The sequence below is a fragment of the Solanum stenotomum genome, chromosome 11 (genome assembly GCF_019186545.1).
Source record: "Solanum stenotomum isolate F172 chromosome 11, ASM1918654v1, whole genome shotgun sequence".
Taxonomy (NCBI): Eukaryota; Viridiplantae; Streptophyta; class Magnoliopsida; order Solanales; family Solanaceae; genus Solanum; species Solanum stenotomum.
In genome coordinates this window covers 42070339-42088262 of record NC_064292.1, presented here as the reverse complement: position 1 = coordinate 42088262, position 17924 = coordinate 42070339, and the positions used below count along the sequence as shown (strand labels likewise).

Here is a 17924-nt window from a genome sequence, read left to right as displayed (position 1 = left end):
TGTTTTAAATACACTTAAATCATCATGTTAATATTATAGCAATATTCAATATTTTTCTTGATTTATCTATGTATTAATTAACTGAAAATAAAAATAAAAATAAAAATAAAAATAAAAATATTTTTTTCATCATAAATATTTAAAATATTTTCTCTCTATATAATAATTTTAATAATAAACGTGTTTGATATTTATCATTTTTTATACTTTAACATTCAAAAACACTTCCTAAAAAAAATTAGTCAAATATAATTTACTTATTGAAAACACTTTTTAAAAGAATTAAAACACAAACGCTCTCTTTGGAATTTGAGATACGCAAGTGGCACGTGGCAACTGGCAAGTTATTAATTAAAAAAATATGATTTATATAGAAATACTATAGTATTAGATGACGTGCTATGATTAAGGAGCAAAAATAATAATAGAAAAAGTTTTTCTATTAAGGAACAAAAATAATAATAGAAAAAGTTTTTCTTAAAAAAATAGAACATTTCACTTTTATAAATATAGAAGAATACGAATTATTAGTACCCGGAAGTAGATTATTATTTTTTTAAAAAAAATATTACAATGACAAAAGATAAAATTTAATTTAAAATTCATTTTTTAACCAATGTATTTTTACTACTAATAAGCAAAAACAATATACTAAATAGCACCCAATATCCTAACTGCCTACTAGAATACCATTATCATCTCTACTTCTAGATAGAAATGGGTGTTAAGAAAATCTTAGTCTAGAATTAATGAATAGTTTACAAAATCATTTATTGAGAAAATTATATGAATTCATCAACAAAATCTGAATTTTATTGTATACAACACAAGATCTTACGATATTTTTAAATATAAAAATGATTTTTCTTTCCATCCTTTTTATGAATATTCATGAAATACAAATTAATATGAATAAACATAAATAATATTTTTTCCCTAAATGTACCGCGCATCACACGGAACTACACTAGTAAAAATTAAAAAATGAACTATAAATATAAAAATCATTATATATACCTGAGCGCGTGTTTATCACTGCATGTTAAGAATGTGAATGTCTATTTTTAGGGTGCTATTTATAACGTTTTAAATTAGTTTAAGAAGGTAATAAAATTTCTATAAAATATAAGTGTGTAGTTGAAATTTGACTATTTTTTCAATATCTTTTTTTTTTTTTTTTAAAAAAAACACTATTTACTATTTAGAAAAATATCTCATAAAATGGATAATGTTTAGTCAATTAGTCAAAAAAGGTCTTATGAGAGTGAATCTGAATGATAAAATATTGTATAAACGAATTAGACCTAAAACTAGTGCACTTTAATTAAATTAGAGTAAATAAAAGAGGATAATTTGTGCATTTCGCCATATAAAGAGGACCAGATTCATAAAAAGCCACGCGTTGGTCACCTCCGTCAATGGCGAAGCTGAAGACGGATTCTCCTCTCTCGCGTCGTATAGTTCTCTCCTTCTTGCGCTTCCTTGATTCTGGTAAGTTCTGCCAATTCTCAACCTATATATTTCTCTTCTCTCTGATGGATCCATACACATTTTTTCGCAGTCTATAGATTAGAATTGTGTACTGATTAAACAGAAATGAGCCTTTACAGAGTGTGCTATTCAGAATTCCCACGCATAGTGCTAAGCTAAATTAGCGATGAACAGTTTATTTTATAAAATGAAATCAATTTATCGGCTTACTACAGTAAAGACAGAGATGATTAATTATGCTAGTGCACTGCAAAATGTATCCAACGTGCTGATTAATTATCTCTATTTCTTTTAGGAGATCAGGATTAGAACGGGAAACTAAAACTTCATACGGTAAGAGTTACTTTAGGGTAGACTTTTGTATTAATTGGTACAAGTTGATCTTCTCAGCATATTCAGTTTAGATCTGAAACTCATCAGTGAAGCATTAGTTTCTCGTATATGGTAATTGGTCGGTTTTGGGCCTGCTTACCATCTCTTATGCCCAGTAGGTTTAAAGGGAGTTGAGTATGAGAATTTGAAGTGACACAAGGAAAGCTATTCTTCAAAAAGTATATTAGGAGTAGGAGTATTTAGGTGTTGGACACACATGGGTGCAACATTTGGGTCTTGCCTATGGCAGTTGATGTGGTTCTAGAACCAATGGTTAGAAGGCATTGTTTACTTTTGAGAATGAGTAACCTACAAAGGATTGAACAGAACTGCAAATGGGAACTTTCGGCTGCCTATCTTTAGCATTTAAAACGCTGCACGGAGAGTTGTTAGGCAAGTATATCACATTTCAATTCTCAGTTTATTAGCTAAATTACAATTTTGATTGTATCCCTATGGCGTGGAGTTGGTGTTGTAGGTGATTCCTTTTTTTTTTTTTTGATAATCATGGTGTCTAGGCCAGCTTGTGCGCACCTTGACTAATTCCACGGGATACCTGGCACCTCACACCGGCCATAAGTACTTTGTCCACCAATGTTAGAACAAATAGGAAGAAATCATCTAGTGTTTTGTCTTTGTTGGGATATGAACCCAAAACCTCATGATGTTCAACCCACTTCATTGACCACTACGCCACACCCTTGAATGATTCTTATAAACAATAGGTTCTGCATCCTGACGTCTAGTTGAATCTGAGCATCAAGGATTAAAAAGTGGGGAAAAACAAGATTGTAGGCTAAAAGGATAAGCCAAAAATGAACATGCTACTTACTAAGTGATTTGTAAGAACACACCAAACTTAGAGGGAATCATAGAAAAAGCAAGGATAAGGAGAAACTTAAAGTGAAAAAGAAACTAGTCATGTTTCACAACCATCAGGCTGCCGCCTCTCATCCCGCAGTCTAAATCTGATCAGCCATACCACCATGTTTTCCTCATCCGGCCTTTGGTCATGGCACCCACTTCCCCCGACCTTTATCTTTTAGCATTTACAACCACCATACCTATCTCCTACCCTACCGCTACATCCTCTGCACTTCCCTGCCTTGTTTAAGCCTCCTTTTACTAATTACATTGATCCATCCTGATCAAAGTAGCATTGATCCATCATCCAAGTTTGAGACCTTAGCTAAATAAATAAACGTTGAATATTGTAAATTTGGAATGTGATCCTAAAAGAAAATATCCATCAGTACACATATTCAACCTGCCCTCTTTCGCACCAGTTCACATCCTCATATTCTTTCCTCTTCTATAATCCCTTCACAAACCAACAAACCATCTCGTCACTTCCCAATGACGTCCCAATGACGTTTCCAAAATCCCACAACATTTTTCAAAATAGTTATCGTTTTGGGCTGGAAAGAATAGATGGTGGAGGTCAAACGAAAGAATTCTTGGAAATGTGGAGTAGTGGGGGAAAGCAATAGGTCTTTTTCCATAAAATGGCCCTAACACAATCACTGGAGGCTTGAGTGATGGCCGTAATTTGGTTGCTAATGAATGTAGGAACCAGTTTATCACCAAACCAATCTTATGCTATTGGGTGGAGACTGGAGTCAAGAAAATTGGAATATTTAGAACAAAGTAACAAGTAACAACTTAGCTCAAACATCTGGGACCATTTATGTGAGTTAAAAGATGTTTCTGTTAGTCCAGCTTGTGTAACGTAAAGTTGGACATTTTATTTCCTTCTTTTTGATGTAGTAGTATCTGTTGCTAATTCTTCTTTTCCAATGAAATCCTCGTGATTTTGACAAGTATTTATTGTGAAGAGATTAATGAAAAGGGACGAGAGGTAGCTCAAGTGGAAAGCACCTTGTGCCTCCAAGTTTGAGGTTGGGGGTTGGACTCACCAAGCTGCTCTGTTTGACTTGTATGTAGCCCTGTTTTGAACATTCAGACAGTTCTGCCGGATCAATTTCTCTTATTATTATGAAAGATAACCAGATTACTCTATACATAAAAAAATGTTTTGGAAAGAATAAATGAAGTCAGGATGTAAGAGTGAGAGATCGTACAACTTAGCTTTAGCCTTTTAGGAACAAGAGACCAGTTTTGGCTTTGAACTCTTGTGCCAGACCAAGTTATTTGCTCTAATAGGTGAGGGTTCCATACAGAAGTACTAGATGAGCACTAACGTGTGCCGTGCCCTTAGGGATTCCAAATACATTTATTGAAGCAAAACTCAGTTGGCAGGTTAGACTAGACTGCTTGACTGGGCAGCAGAATTGGGAAATACTAAATCTATTTGGGATTTGGGAACCTCAATGCCTTAATAAAGCATTTAAATATTATATTATTTGGCGCATGTTGCTTTCTTGTTTCTCTTAATCATGTTTGTTGTTCTGGTGTTTGTTCTGTCAGTTTGGAAGTCTCCTCAAGTCTTAGTATATCAATTTTGCATTTACTGACAATGTCTCTCTTGTTTCATAGTGGAACCTGCTGCAGGAGTTGATGACGAAGGACTTGAAGTTGCTAAGCAATGTCTATCAGAGGCTTTTAAGATTGATCCTTCATCTCATGCCTCAAGTTCAGATTCATTAGTGGACATATTCAGTTCAGGGGAAGCAGTTGACCAAAGCCAAATAAATGTAGATCTTAGGCATGATGTATCTTCGTCAAATGCTCCTTGTACATCTTCAGGGCAAAAGGTTGTAGATGCTATAGATGCAGATGGATCACATTTGCTGGTTCCTCCTCTCATTCCTACCCCCTTCTTTTTGATGTTTTATTTCCTTAATTTCATCTGTTAATCTTCTCAGCTTGATTCTTTTGGATAGTTTCCCCTTATTTCATGTATTTTAGGTCCAGTTTCTATTCCTTATATCAGCATGTTTGCTTTCTCTTTTCTATATGGTGGCCTATCAGCTATAAACCTGTGAGGTTAAATCTATTGTGTTGTCTACATCCACATTTTCTCTTATTTTCATTACTGTTAACACAATAATAGTTTTCCTTCATGGTTGGGAAAAATTGAGATATTTGGGGCATGACCATGATCGTTAAGTTGGGCATCTAATAAGTAGTAAAGTTTACTATGCACCTTTACATCTAATAATAATCGTATCAGTAAATCTCTCTGTTGAAATAAAGAGGTCCATAAGATTGTCCTCTGTGGATATCGTGTTCGGGGTGTCTCAACTCTTATACTTGTGCTTGACCATGGTACTTAAGCATCAAAATACAGCCTAAAAAATAGGCACTTTATAAATGTATCATTACATTGCTGTCATATGTTTGAACAATGATGTAAAGTAGTTCTATTGGTTAGAAACTGTGTGCTTGATGCCAGAGAATTTTATGGATAAATTCAAATTCTGGATGAAAAGTCACTGGGTATGTTGTTGATGAAAGTTCACGCGAAATTTTGTCCCTAGACAATCTTTGCTCGAAATAGTTTTCTTTTTAAGGATGGGGTTGGTACAATCTAGCATGGAAATGATTGTCAAATGCTTACATCTGGAGTACTGTGTGCTTGATAGTACAGCCACGAAAGAGGACTTACCGTAACAATATCTGTTGCCAGTCATTTTTGTAATTTATTTAGGTCAAACATTAGCTACCGTTAATCTCCTTTTCGTCATACCAATTTAATTGAACTATTGGTATGCGGTTGCTTTTTACTTTCGACATTTTTTGTGCAGCATTTAACTCTTAACACATTCTATTTCTTTTATCAGGCCGAAGATAGGACAAAAGAAGCTCACACTTTTGGTAAGGCTAAACTCCAAATTTATGTTGCTCGGACTCTTCAGAAATGTCAATGTGTGCGTGTCGGATTCTCCAAAAGTAGTGAATTTTTGGAGAATCCGACATGGGTGCAGCATCAAGTGAAGAGTCTGTACAACTTAGCTCCTAATTATAGGTTTCTCATTGAAGGGATCTGTATATTGTCCTCAGATTCTTATTTTGACTAGTATACCACATTTAACCATCTTACTTTAAATATTTCTTGTTTATATGTTTGTGCTGTCATCTTCATGTCATCGTCAGTGTCAGGGGCGGATCCACGTATACGGTATCGGGTGCTCGAGCACCCATTGACCCCGACGGAAATTTTGGATATGTATATAGAAAATATTGAAAATTTCATATAATGTATTCGTGAGCACCCATTAACAAAAACGGTTGATGGGTGCTTTGGTTCTCAAGCTGAAGTTAAAGTTTGCGTTGATACCCGTGAGTGTGAGGGTTCAAATCCTAGTAACAACCAAAGTCTTTTTTTTAATTGAAAAAAAGGGCAAACTGAAATTTTTTTCTTACATTTTACTCTTCTTTTTATACCTTTTTCACTGCTATTTGCTTACTCTTTTTTTTCCAATTTATTATTTTTCCACTTCTCTATTTTTAGTATTTCATTTACTAACTAAACTATAAAAATACTAGTAAGCTTTTAGAAGGAAATCCTTCTTGGCAAGCAACTCTATGTTAAAGGAAGTGAGCACCCATGACCTTCAAATCCTAGATTCACCACTGGACTCAGTGTCATTAAATGCTCGCTTGAAGCACACTTAAACTCTTAAGTTTTGTGAGGCCCAATTTAGACGCACCACCTTGCTTAGATGGCTGTTTTGTGCAAGCACCAAGCCACTTAGACCTACACTTCATCACCATGGGTCTGTCTTTAAGAGGGCAACACTTGGCAATTAATATAGTTGGCAAAGCAATAGAGCTTTTGTTAACAAAACGTTGTTAATGAACTTGTTAGTGATCAGGAACAAGAAACTAGAGAACTAATTTAATGTTAGTGATCAGGAACAAGAAACTAGAGAACTAATTTAAAGAACTACTAACTATTTTTTTTAAAAAAATGTACATGTTTGCATCCAATTCTTAAGTTTAAATTGGTTCGTGTACTTTTTGCATCTATATTTTGCCTAGTTTCAATTTGTTTATACCAAATGATTATTTGTTGTGTTTATAGTAACACTCTTTTCTAAACTTTTTGCCAATAAAAACTGTAGTCATTTCTATTGGCAATGAGTTTATTACTCTTCCGGTCTCAATTTATGTGACGATGTCTGACTGAATTTTTTTTAAGAAGGAAAGAAAGACATTTTGAAAATTGTGGCCTCAATACATCATAGACATTTGTGTTGCTATATATTATCTCATCTCATTAACAGTAAATGGAAAGTTTAAAATTAAATTATTTCTAAATATTATATTTTCTTTGGGACAAACTAATAAGATCAGTGTGCCATATAAAATGGGACATAGGAAGTAATACCTTAAATCTAGTTGCCTCTTTTATTTTTCACATAGTTTCATAGTAATTCAGTATATTATTGCGAACCATGAAAATAAGGTCAAGGATAAATTTTCCATTTATTGAAGGTGTTTGGGAAAGACAAAAAGTGTTTTTAAGCACTTTCTTTTAGGCTTAAAATGTCTAAAAATAAGCTAAAGGCCAAAAGTTGGCTACTCCCAACTTATGGCTTTTAGCTTATAAGCTACTCAAAAAAAGCTAATCCAAACACCCCCTAACGTGTTTCTGTCCCCATGTTGTAGCCAGGTTGCCCTGGATCTTTGTCTCCTGACAATCTCTTCCTTGCTAAGCGCTGGCTATATCTTCGAACTCCATAGTAAGAGCCATTCTAGAAGCTGTCTCTTATTCCTGTAGAGCTCTATGTTCCTGTATCTCCTCCAGTTTAGCAAGCTGGGAAAGAACCATTTGTTTCTTAATACGTAGATTTCCCTGACTTGTCTTACTCCACTCCTTCAATTTAGCTTTCAGAGCTTTCAGTTTAGCCACCAAAATATAATCAGGGCTACCACTGAAATTGAAAGAGCCCAACCCTCTCATTGAACCCTTCTGTATGCAGCCACCTGTTTTCAAACTTGAAGTAGGAGCGCTGGTTGTCTCCCAATCCCCACATTGAATCATTAGTGGAGAGTGGTCAGAAGTCATCCTTTGTAAAATAGACTGTCTGATGTTCCTGAATCTGGCATCCCATTCTTCTGATATGAGGAATTTGTCCAACCAAGCAGTAATATTTTGTCTATCTCCTTTTTTCCAAGTAATCTTTTCCCCTAACAACTCCAGGCCCACTAATTCCATGTCTTCAATAAAATTAGAGAAGTTAGTTCAGATAGATGTCTGGTTAGCTATGTTTGGAGAATCCCTGATTTTCGATACAAACAATTTTTTTAGTATTGAAATGAAATAGGTAGACTAAAGCGGAATATGTATAGTAGATTCGTATAGAGTATTCTCTGCTTGTTGGGATTGAGGTTTAGTTTATTGATTATTAGATGTAACAAAATCATTCTTCTAGGCTACACAAGTCTAGCTATTTTCCAACCTCTCTTTTGAATGTGGAAGTGGGGCCTTTAGTTCAAATGGCATACATGTAGGTTGCTGACATGGTTGCAAAGAACAGCAAGTGCGTGTCACTTGCTTTTCCTGTAGTCTTTTGTTCTGTTACTGTTACTTTTTTAGATGCATTTTCTTGTGCCATTTTCTTTGTTGAACTAAATACGTCATCCATATTTTTTAAACCTTGTTTTGCCTTCTATATTTTTTTCTCTCACAACATATGTTTGTGGCAGTGGCTGGTAGAACTGCCTCTTTCCTGTTTGCCCTAGTCTCTTTCTTTATGCTAATCGACTCTTGTTGTTTATCATTCTTTGCAGGTATATCCAAAGATGAGCTCTTTGGGCAGTTTTTTGATGCTCTTGAAAAAACTCACTATTTCAGAAGCTTGCCAGATGGAAACGACGATCAGGCTCAGTTGGATAAAGCATCGAGGATATTCCATACTGCTTTGGAGGTATATACTGACACATAAGTTATTTTCTTCACGGTTCTACAACTGTGATGCATGAGTATTCTGTACACGTTGGAATTGGCTAAGGAAGCACAGCATTTCATCTCACACCTGTTTTTTTTTCCCTTTTTCTGTTCTCAACCTTGTGGTGTAATCTGTGAACAATACTTCATAAATGGTATATTTTATTCAAGAATTGACATCAAAGTATTTTCTGTTCACCGTGTGATGCAAAATGCTTCCTAGATATGAAGGGCTCATACTTCCTTTGTTTGACATCATTATGACCGATGTTAAAATTTCCCTGTGATGATGTAAGAAAGAAAACAAAAAAGCTTGATCAGAAAAAAAAGACCGATGTTAAAAAGGGGGAATTCATTGTTGTTAAAGACTCTCATGAGAGCACTTATGCCCTAGAGAATACAAGTTGTGATTTGCTTCGCTTAGACGATTCATCAATTCATGCACCAGGGGGCTAAGACCTGGGCCTCATCTCCACACTAAGTATTTCACTTAAATATAACTTTTAATTCTTTATCCAAGAAAGTAAATTTTGTGAAGTAGCTATACATAAATACCCTCAAAGTAGTCGTCTATTTTTTTTTTGGTACAACCCTAAACAATGCTGGGTACCCCTCTGAACTCATATAAACTGGTACTAAGAGCCCCTTTTTACGCCTACATGCCATAGAGTGTGTTGCACTTCCCAGCAGCACATGAGAAGAGCATTTCAAGTAAAAAATCATGTGTTTTTCTATTGTTAAGAAGTCCCACATCGGTAGAGGGATGGGAAATTGGTCTCCTTATATGGACTTGGACAAGCCTCCCCTCATGAGCTAGCTTTTGGGGTTGAGTTAGGCCTAGGTGCCATATCTTTACATGGTATCAGAGCCAGACCCATTCCAAGTTGTTGTTCACCGATGTTGGGCTCCCATTTAGAAGTGTTCACGCTCCAGTTGAGGTCTGGGCGTGCGGGGAGTGTTAAGAAGTCCCACATCGGTAGAGGGATGGGAAATTGGTCTCCTTATATGGACTTGGACAAACCTCCCCTCATGAGCTGACTTTTGGGGTTGAGTTAGGCCTAGGTTCCATAACTTTACATCTATGAGAAGCTTCTGGTTGGGGCGGAGGATAGTTTCCCATTTGAATCGGTCTGGATATCTAATGTACCGAGGAAGGTGTGCTTCTTCATGTGGTTGGCGACTAGAGGGGTTGCTGATGGCGGAGAATCTTAGGAAGAGAAAGGTTGTTTGTATAAGGTGGTGTTTCTTGTGTAAGGAGGCAAGTGAGGATGTGGATCATATTTTGTCACATTGCAGAATTGCCACAATGTGATGGTGGGATATCTTTAGTTGGTTTTGGTGTTTCTTGGGCTATGCCGAAATCTGCGAAGGAGTTAATGTTCAGTTGAAGAGTTGAGCTAGGAGAAGAAGGCACAAGACTTGGAATGTTACTCCTCTTGGTCTTTTATTGGATCAGTTGGAAAGAGAGAAATAAGAGAGCTATTGAGGGGTGGCAATGAACTTTGCCTAGTTGAGGAGTAGTCATCGATCCCTTATATTCTTTTGGTGCACTCATATAGTTCATGTTTGTATAGAGGACTAGGTCTTTTTTGGAGAGAATCATATTTTGTAGATCTCTCTTTTTTTGGTATACTTCCTGTATAAGTCCATATGGCTTTGTTATTATTAGTGAATCTTTACTGGGAGAAGAAGAAAATAAAGAAAAGGGAAAGGAAAATGAATTGAAAAAAAAAATAATTTACGTGGTAAAACATGATTGTTGTGTGACAAGAGCTTTTTATAAAAAGAATTAACAGAGAACACTATGCTATTCCCCAAACCAACCTCAAAGTATAGAGGTTATCTATTGGCATACACTGCTTATGAAGCAAAACTAGCTATCTTTGAAAGTCGGTTACCTCCCAAACATGGAAATCCCTCCTGAATCACCTTGTATCCCCTAAATTTGCTGAACTGTCAGCTCCTTTTGACAGGATACCCTATAAATGCTAGGGAATTCAGTTTTCAAGAAGTTATGCCCACACCACTTGTGTCCCCTAAAGCTAACCCTTCTCCCATCGCCTATCCTAAATGATATATTGCCACTAAATTCTACCCATCCTTTCATTATATTCCTCCACAATCCGCTACCACAAAGCATTCTGACATCTTTAGTTCTCCACCCCCTTCCTATATGTACTATCACTCCTCTCCAAAATGTAGATTAAACCAGGATACATAAGCCATGCCAGCATGTGTCAAATATATGTTACTCCCTTTGTCCTAATTTATGTGGCACAAATGGAATTTGGACAGTTAACTAAATTCTTCAATGCTTTTAAAAATATTTTAAGTTAATTATTGTGATTTATAACTCTTTATGTAACTAAATTAGTTTGTGATTTATATGGTCTTTTTACCTATTTTAAGTTGTTAATTGTTGTGATTTATAATATTTTTTACGTAATTTTCAAATATATAGCAAACTAAAAAGAAAAGACACATAAATTAAAACGGAGAAAGTACTGAATTTCCAAAAATACCATCGGCTAGAAGCATGCATGTCGACGAATAGCTATCTGCTTCTAGCCACTTCTATATAGTAGTAATCTAGTAGAATAGTGAAGGGAGAAGATATTCTAATAACCACCTTGGTCTCTCCACAAAATTCTCCCACATTTTAGCTTTTTTGCCCGATTGTTCTCTCTTTCAACAAACCATATTTCAGTTGATTAATTTAGTTTTTTTAATCTATTTCTTATAAATAGGCGCAGGCACTGAGCCTGTTACAGCTGCTTGTGTACATCCACTGGCTAGTGTTGCTTGTCATGATTCATTATAATTATTGCAGTTATTGTTCCTCTGATATTTTCCTACCGCCTTTATTTTTACGGTTTTAGGAGATGCAAAAATCTGGATGTGCAATGTTCAACCGAAACAACCTTGCTGACATCTTAAAATCGCAAGGTATATTATAACTACATTTTTTCTCCTCAAAAAGTGAAGATATTTTATTGATGAAACAGCAAAGTGGTGAGATTTCCAGTATTGTAAACTATATCTCGATTAACTATATAATGAGTTAATAAATGTAAGAGAGTATCAAATAATTTTTGCATTTGCAGCAAAATAGATAAATATTATAAAGATGTATGACTTCTAGAATCGTAACCATAGAAGCATAGAATTACAGCCCTAACTCATTCTTCTCATCAGAACGTTGTCTATTTCTTTCTCTTCGTACATGCAAGAAGGCACTATATTCCAGATTGTTTGCATTGTCTTATTTTCTATCCTTTGTAACATTCTATTACTTGTTCACAATGTTTGGCATCATCCATGGTACACCAAATAGATTTAGAAATAAACTCCAGCTTTGCCAGCAAACAGGGAAATCCAACAGTAGTTTTTTTCCATTTCAACTATTTCTTCACACTAGTAATAACTCGTAAGTTCTCATTGTTAAGCAGGTTTCTTTTGCTGCAATGTAATAAGTGTTCAACAGGGTTTAAGATTGCATTCCAGGGCAATATTCTTCTTTCATTAGCAGAGCCATCAGTACCTCGTAGCAAGATTTCACCTAAAATGTACCGTCCTTCCTTGCTCTCCAAGTGGAAGAATCAGTTTCATTCCATAACTTGTTAGCTTCTTCTAGCTAACCAAAGAACTAGGATATGATTTCCATTTGCCAGTCTTGGAATGCCTCCTGAGCCTCATGTTCTTTTCATTTCCAATTATACAATCTTCAATTTAGGCATCCTTGTCTAGTGCTAAACAGATACCTGGCGAAAGGTTTGTCTTAGTATATTCTGCTGCAGCGGGCAATCTTCCTAAACTTGATTTTCCCTCCATATTCAACTTTCAGCTTGACAAGATAGTTGAAATGTCCATAGTCCCCTGCCCTTACGTTCAAACTTCAAAATGGACACTTGGCTATATGAATCGTCAATATTTCACACAAGATGATGGTCTTAGCGGTCTATGAAGTTGGAATAAAGACCTCAAGAGAGAGAAAAAATAAGAGAAATTAGGTGATCTCTTCTTATCTGCTTAAGCTGGGGTGGATGGTGCTACCCCATATCTGTACTGGTCATGAAGGTAAAGAGTGGAATAGTTGATGTGCGTGCAAGTTGGTCAGAGTACCACTGTTATCAAAAGATCAAACTTCAATATTCATTTTGCCTATTTGGACCCATTTCATTCCAAGACGTGCCTAGTTTCCAGTATATTTAGGAAAAACAAACTAGTTGAATCACGATAACACGTGAAATTATTAGTAGTTCATATTTCTACAGGATGAAATGTGCAAATCACGTTGAGTTGAATTCAGGCTAAGCTAATCTTGGTTCACACTTCACACTTCACACTTCACACTTCACAGTAAATTGAACGTCCCTCGGGCCTTAATTCAGCCATGTTCCATACACGCAGCTGAATCCTAATTTTACGGGACAGAGGATTGAGCTTTGAGCTACCACAATTGTTGGGAAGAGTAATGTTTTCAAGAGGGGTCTTACTTGAATATTCCCAAAAATTTGTGCTTGAGGTTGACATCTTCTCGCGGAGAGGTTTAATTTCCTTTCAACGGTATGGTTCATTTTTTTTCAAAAAGATTTTACTCAAAGTTCTCTTTTCTTTTGGTGATTTTGTAATAGGTAATAAAGCGATGCAGTCAAAACTTTACCCTGATGCTATTGAGCTGTATTCTTTTGCAATTGCACTTTGTGAAGATAATGCAGTTTACTATTGCAACAGGTGCGTCATTATCACATTGATGGAAGAAATTTATTATCGTTTTTGCATGCAAAAATATTATTTCTCCGTCCCGTCCCAATTTATGTGATACCCTCTCTTTTTAGTCAGTCCAAAAAAATGACACCTTTCTATATTTAGAACATATCTGGTGATTTTTGTTTGGGCCAGTCATTTAGTTTTGCATTTTTGCATTGCCTGTTGGGCCTTTTTTGTTTATTTATTTTAAAGACATTGTTTTGTTGCTTATTTGATATTTAAAATTGGCCTCCAGGTCATATTTAATTTTTCTTAGAAAACGTAACAGTTTAACTTTAAACTTTTCATTTTACCCTTAATGAGATGATCTATAGTCACACAAATATCTATGACTTATTTTAGACCACAAGTATCAATAGTCTTTCTTTCATTCTTAAACTACATTGCCCATCAAAAACCATGGCACGGAAGGAGTATCTGTTTTTTCTATTTTTTCTGAAAATTCTAAAAGCAATTAGATGAATCTTTCTCATTGTGAATATCTCCAAAGGCCTATTTTAAGATGAAGTTGTGATGTATCAGGGCAGCTGCTTTAACCCAGATCCACCAATATGAAGCAGCAGTTCAAGACTGCCAAAAATCTATTGCAATCAACCCCAATTATAGCAAGGCTTATAGTAGATTGGGTTTTGTCTATTATGCTCAAGGGAAGTACCGTGATGCCATAGATAAGGGATTCACAAAAGGTTGGATCAAGAATCTTTTCTCTTTTTTAATAATTCAGTTGGTTTTGTTTTAGAATTTTTGAAAGCTTCTTGGTATTTTGGAGTACATTATATTTTTGAATTTATTGAGAATGGCCATCTTTATGCTTCAACATCTTTGGTATGTGGCTACTGGTGTGGTTTCTAGTTCTATATTTTAACTGATGAAATTAACTGTTTCCTCATTTTCTATATTTTGTTTCAGTTAGTTTCATCAGTTTTCCATGGGATTTTATTTGAAGTTCTTCCCATGATACATAGTAAATATGCTGACATATTGTTTAAGATGAAGCCATAGATTTGAAGGATGATTCACAAACCTCAGCTAATGCCTAACATTACTGCAAATGTCTTAAATCGTGCTTCTTAGGTATTTGAACTGTCTGCACGATTTCACTTTTTATTAGGTTATATATAAGTCCTGTACTTGATAAGGCAAAGGGAACGTTGGCTAAAATGTCAAAAAGACAGTTGGATCCTCCTACTTCGTTAGTGAAAAGTTTAAGTTCATTTTACAGTCATGATTATGCTTGTGGGTACCCACTAAAGCATAATAACAAAATCAAATAGAAGCAATTTAAAGAATTGAATGGAAAAGATGAGTGAGAGAAACCACTATCTGCATTTAATGCTCTTCACCCTCCCTTCATTCTTCTTCCTTGCCTTTTCCTTCATCAAGAGATGGTGAGTGAAGTCTTCCATCCCCAACCAATAAGGACCCGTTTGGTAGGCGGTATATAGTAGAATAGTCCATGGATTAAAATTTAGTCAATCTAATACATTGTTTGGTTACTTTATTTAACTTAATGCATGAATTAGTTATACACCATATATGGTCTTATTTTATCCCTAGTAAATGGAGGGATAATTAATCCAAGATTTAACAATCCTTGGATAAGTCCCCTAAATGACTAAACTATCTCCCTATCATTTTCCAAAATTTCTTCTGTAATTTGATTTCCTTTTTATTCATATTGAAATGGTTATAAATGTTCTTTTTAATTCTCCAAATGCATTTAGTTTAATTTGATGATTTCACAAATATTTTTTTCTCCATTTTTTTATTCAATGTAGTTTGTCGATTAACCACTTGAATTATTTGTTTTTTTAATAAGCTTTAGGTATTGAACAATTTAAGCAGTCTTAAATCTATCTTAAATTTACGATATATTTGACCAACAAAAAGTTAGAAATAACCCATGCCATCAAGGATCTCTGTAGTGGTACATCACACCTCAAAATTAATAACAATTTTTTTATATACATGTATTTAACTTAACTAGTTAAATGAAATAGAAAATCCTACAAAAAATAATAATATCCGGCGGTTGTCTACTTATTTACCTTGACCCAATTACATGAAATAAACAATCTCATAATAAGACAAGGGTATAATAGGAATTTTTTTTTTGTAGAGTTTTAAATCAAACACAAGATTAATTGGGAAGCAATGAACTAAACACTTGATAAAAAATAATCCCTGCATTATTAATCCATGCGTTACGAATCCTTGCGTTATCAATGTTTGTACCAAACGACTCCTAAATGGATTAAAGTAGAATTTCAGTCAGAATCTGCACTGGAACCCGCCTTGCACATGCAAACTGGGGGCATCGATTGATATCTATGTCTATGAGGGATTAGTTTGGAGTGAATTTGAAATAAAAGGACAGCCCGGTACACTAAGCTTCCGCTATACGCGGGTCCGGGGAAGGGCCAGACCCCAAGGGTCTATTGTAAGCAACGTTACCCTGCATTTCTACAAGAGGCTGTTTCCACAGCTTGAACTTGTGACCTCTTGGTCGCATGACTACAACTTTACCACTTACGCCAAGGCTCCCTTCAACTTTCCACAACTGTGAATTGTTATGTGTTATATTATGGTGCTTAGTAATGTATCTGTCTATACATTGGTCTTGTGAAGTGTAAAAGGGTTTGCACTTTATCTCTGCAGTGTCAACTATGTTAGGGATTTAGATAATCTGTGCCAGGATACAAAGATTTGGATTTTCTTCTCTAGTTAATCCGCAAAAAGAAATCAATTTCTGACATAAAGCCTTGTTTATGAAGCATTGCAGTTGGATTCTAATAATGATTCCGTCAAGGAAAATATACGGGTTAGTTCCTATTATTAATTGTGGTTTTTAAGGTTAATAGCTGGAAAATGGTGTTTGCGGTATTATCCCAAGTATGACTCGTATTTTAAACTTGTAGGTAGCAGAACAAAAGTTGAAAGAAGAGCAACAAAGGAGGGGGAATGATCAGGTAACTGACAATTGTGGCATTACAGAAGAACTTTACTAGATTATTAAGTTGATAATTACAAGGTATGCAATTAACAACCAAATCATGTGCTGAGCTCAATAGCCTGTACCTGTAATAATCTGTCTGCAGTAGCACCATCTAATGCTGCATTTTTCGTGTGAGAAACGACAATGAAAATGTATTGATGCTCACTTGTAATCTTTCTGTTTAAAAGAAAGAATAGATTCCAATAATTTGTTTATTTTTAAAAGTAAAAAAAAATGGAGCATGTATCTGTAGTTTAGTCAGCTGACAAAGTGGTAATATAATCAGCTGCACATATCTAAAAATTCAATCCCTTTGCCCATTTATCCATCCTCAATTGTGACTTGTGAGCATCGATCTAATTAACAATAGTAAGCATTAGCCAAAAAATCCCATTTTTCTTTCCTTGGGTATTTTGCAGAGCTCAACCTCTTCAAGCCATGGACAAGACTCAAATCACCAGCCTGCTGGGGCACCTAGAAGTCATGCCATGCCTCCACCATTTGGATCAATGTCATTTGATGGAAATGGCTTTCCTGATTTGACGAACATGTTTATGAACATGCCAAGAGATGCATTCCAAGGGCAGCATGGTCCAAACGGGCCAGAAAGAAGCAACAACGCTGATTCAACCAATGAGCCCATTATAAGAATAACCAGGAGTGTCAATCTCGGTTTTGGTGAACAGATGCCCGAGGAATTGACAGGAACCTTAAGGTCTGTTATGGAGATGTTTTCAGGAGCTCAACCTCCTGAGAATCCTCAGGATAACATGAATGGAAGGTCAACACCAAATTGAGGCATTTATGTTAGTGAGCCTCATTCTCGAGTTGATTAACATCTCAGTCCTTTTTACTTGTTGCTTTTTTGGTTAACTGCACTCTTGCATTTGAATTGATCATCTTTCCCTCAACTTGATTTGTACATTAAAGATCTAAAACTCAGGTTTGCAGTGTAATCTTAGGTGCTTTGCTGATGCTTCTGTTTTTGCATTCTCATATAGAGGATTATATTGACAGAAAATATAGTTTTCAAAAAGTTTCAGAATGTCATTTTTGTGCTGGTTTAAATGGAAAATGGAAGTATGGCCTATGTTTTGCACTACTCTAATACTTCTTTTGAGGAAAAAGGAGACGAGGATCCTGGACTTCCTACTGGTAGTGGTAGGTAAAGGGGCGGACTCCCTCTGTTTCAATTTGTTTGTCTTGCTTTCGTTTTAGTTTGTTTCAAAAAGAATATAGACCACAAGATTATCTTCTTTACTTTTTTAAACTTCGTGTCAAGTTAAAATCAGATAATCAAATTGAAATGGAGGGAGTAGTGTTAAGTTACAACTGTTCTCTAATTTCCTATGTCCACAAGGCCACAATTGGCTCTTTATATTGATTTTCATTTTTTCTATGTTCAGACAAAATGAAAAAAAAAAAAAATGCTTCTATGAT

The 17924-nt window shown here is 35.3% G+C and overlaps 1 protein-coding gene across 2 annotated transcripts; it reads left to right on the top strand.

Annotated features, from left to right (window-relative positions):
* The first annotated feature begins 1346 nt into the window (after nucleotides 1-1346).
* LOC125843614 (small glutamine-rich tetratricopeptide repeat-containing protein 2) lies at nucleotides 1347-17474 on the top strand. Of its 2 annotated transcripts, none has more exons than XM_049522762.1 (10): nucleotides 1347-1491; nucleotides 4360-4577; nucleotides 5607-5640; nucleotides 8563-8699; nucleotides 11599-11665; nucleotides 13354-13453; nucleotides 14012-14175; nucleotides 16264-16310; nucleotides 16408-16458; nucleotides 16904-17474. In XM_049522762.1, exons 1-10 carry the CDS (start codon nucleotides 1419-1421, stop codon nucleotides 17279-17281), a joined length of 1269 nt encoding a protein of 422 aa, XP_049378719.1. In that variant the 5' UTR covers nucleotides 1347-1418; the 3' UTR covers nucleotides 17282-17474. The 2 variants fall into 2 exon arrangements, with proteins under 2 accessions (XP_049378719.1, XP_049378718.1); XM_049522761.1 differs by having other exon boundaries at nucleotides 4360-4616.
* The last annotated feature ends 450 nt before the right edge of the window (nucleotides 17475-17924 follow it).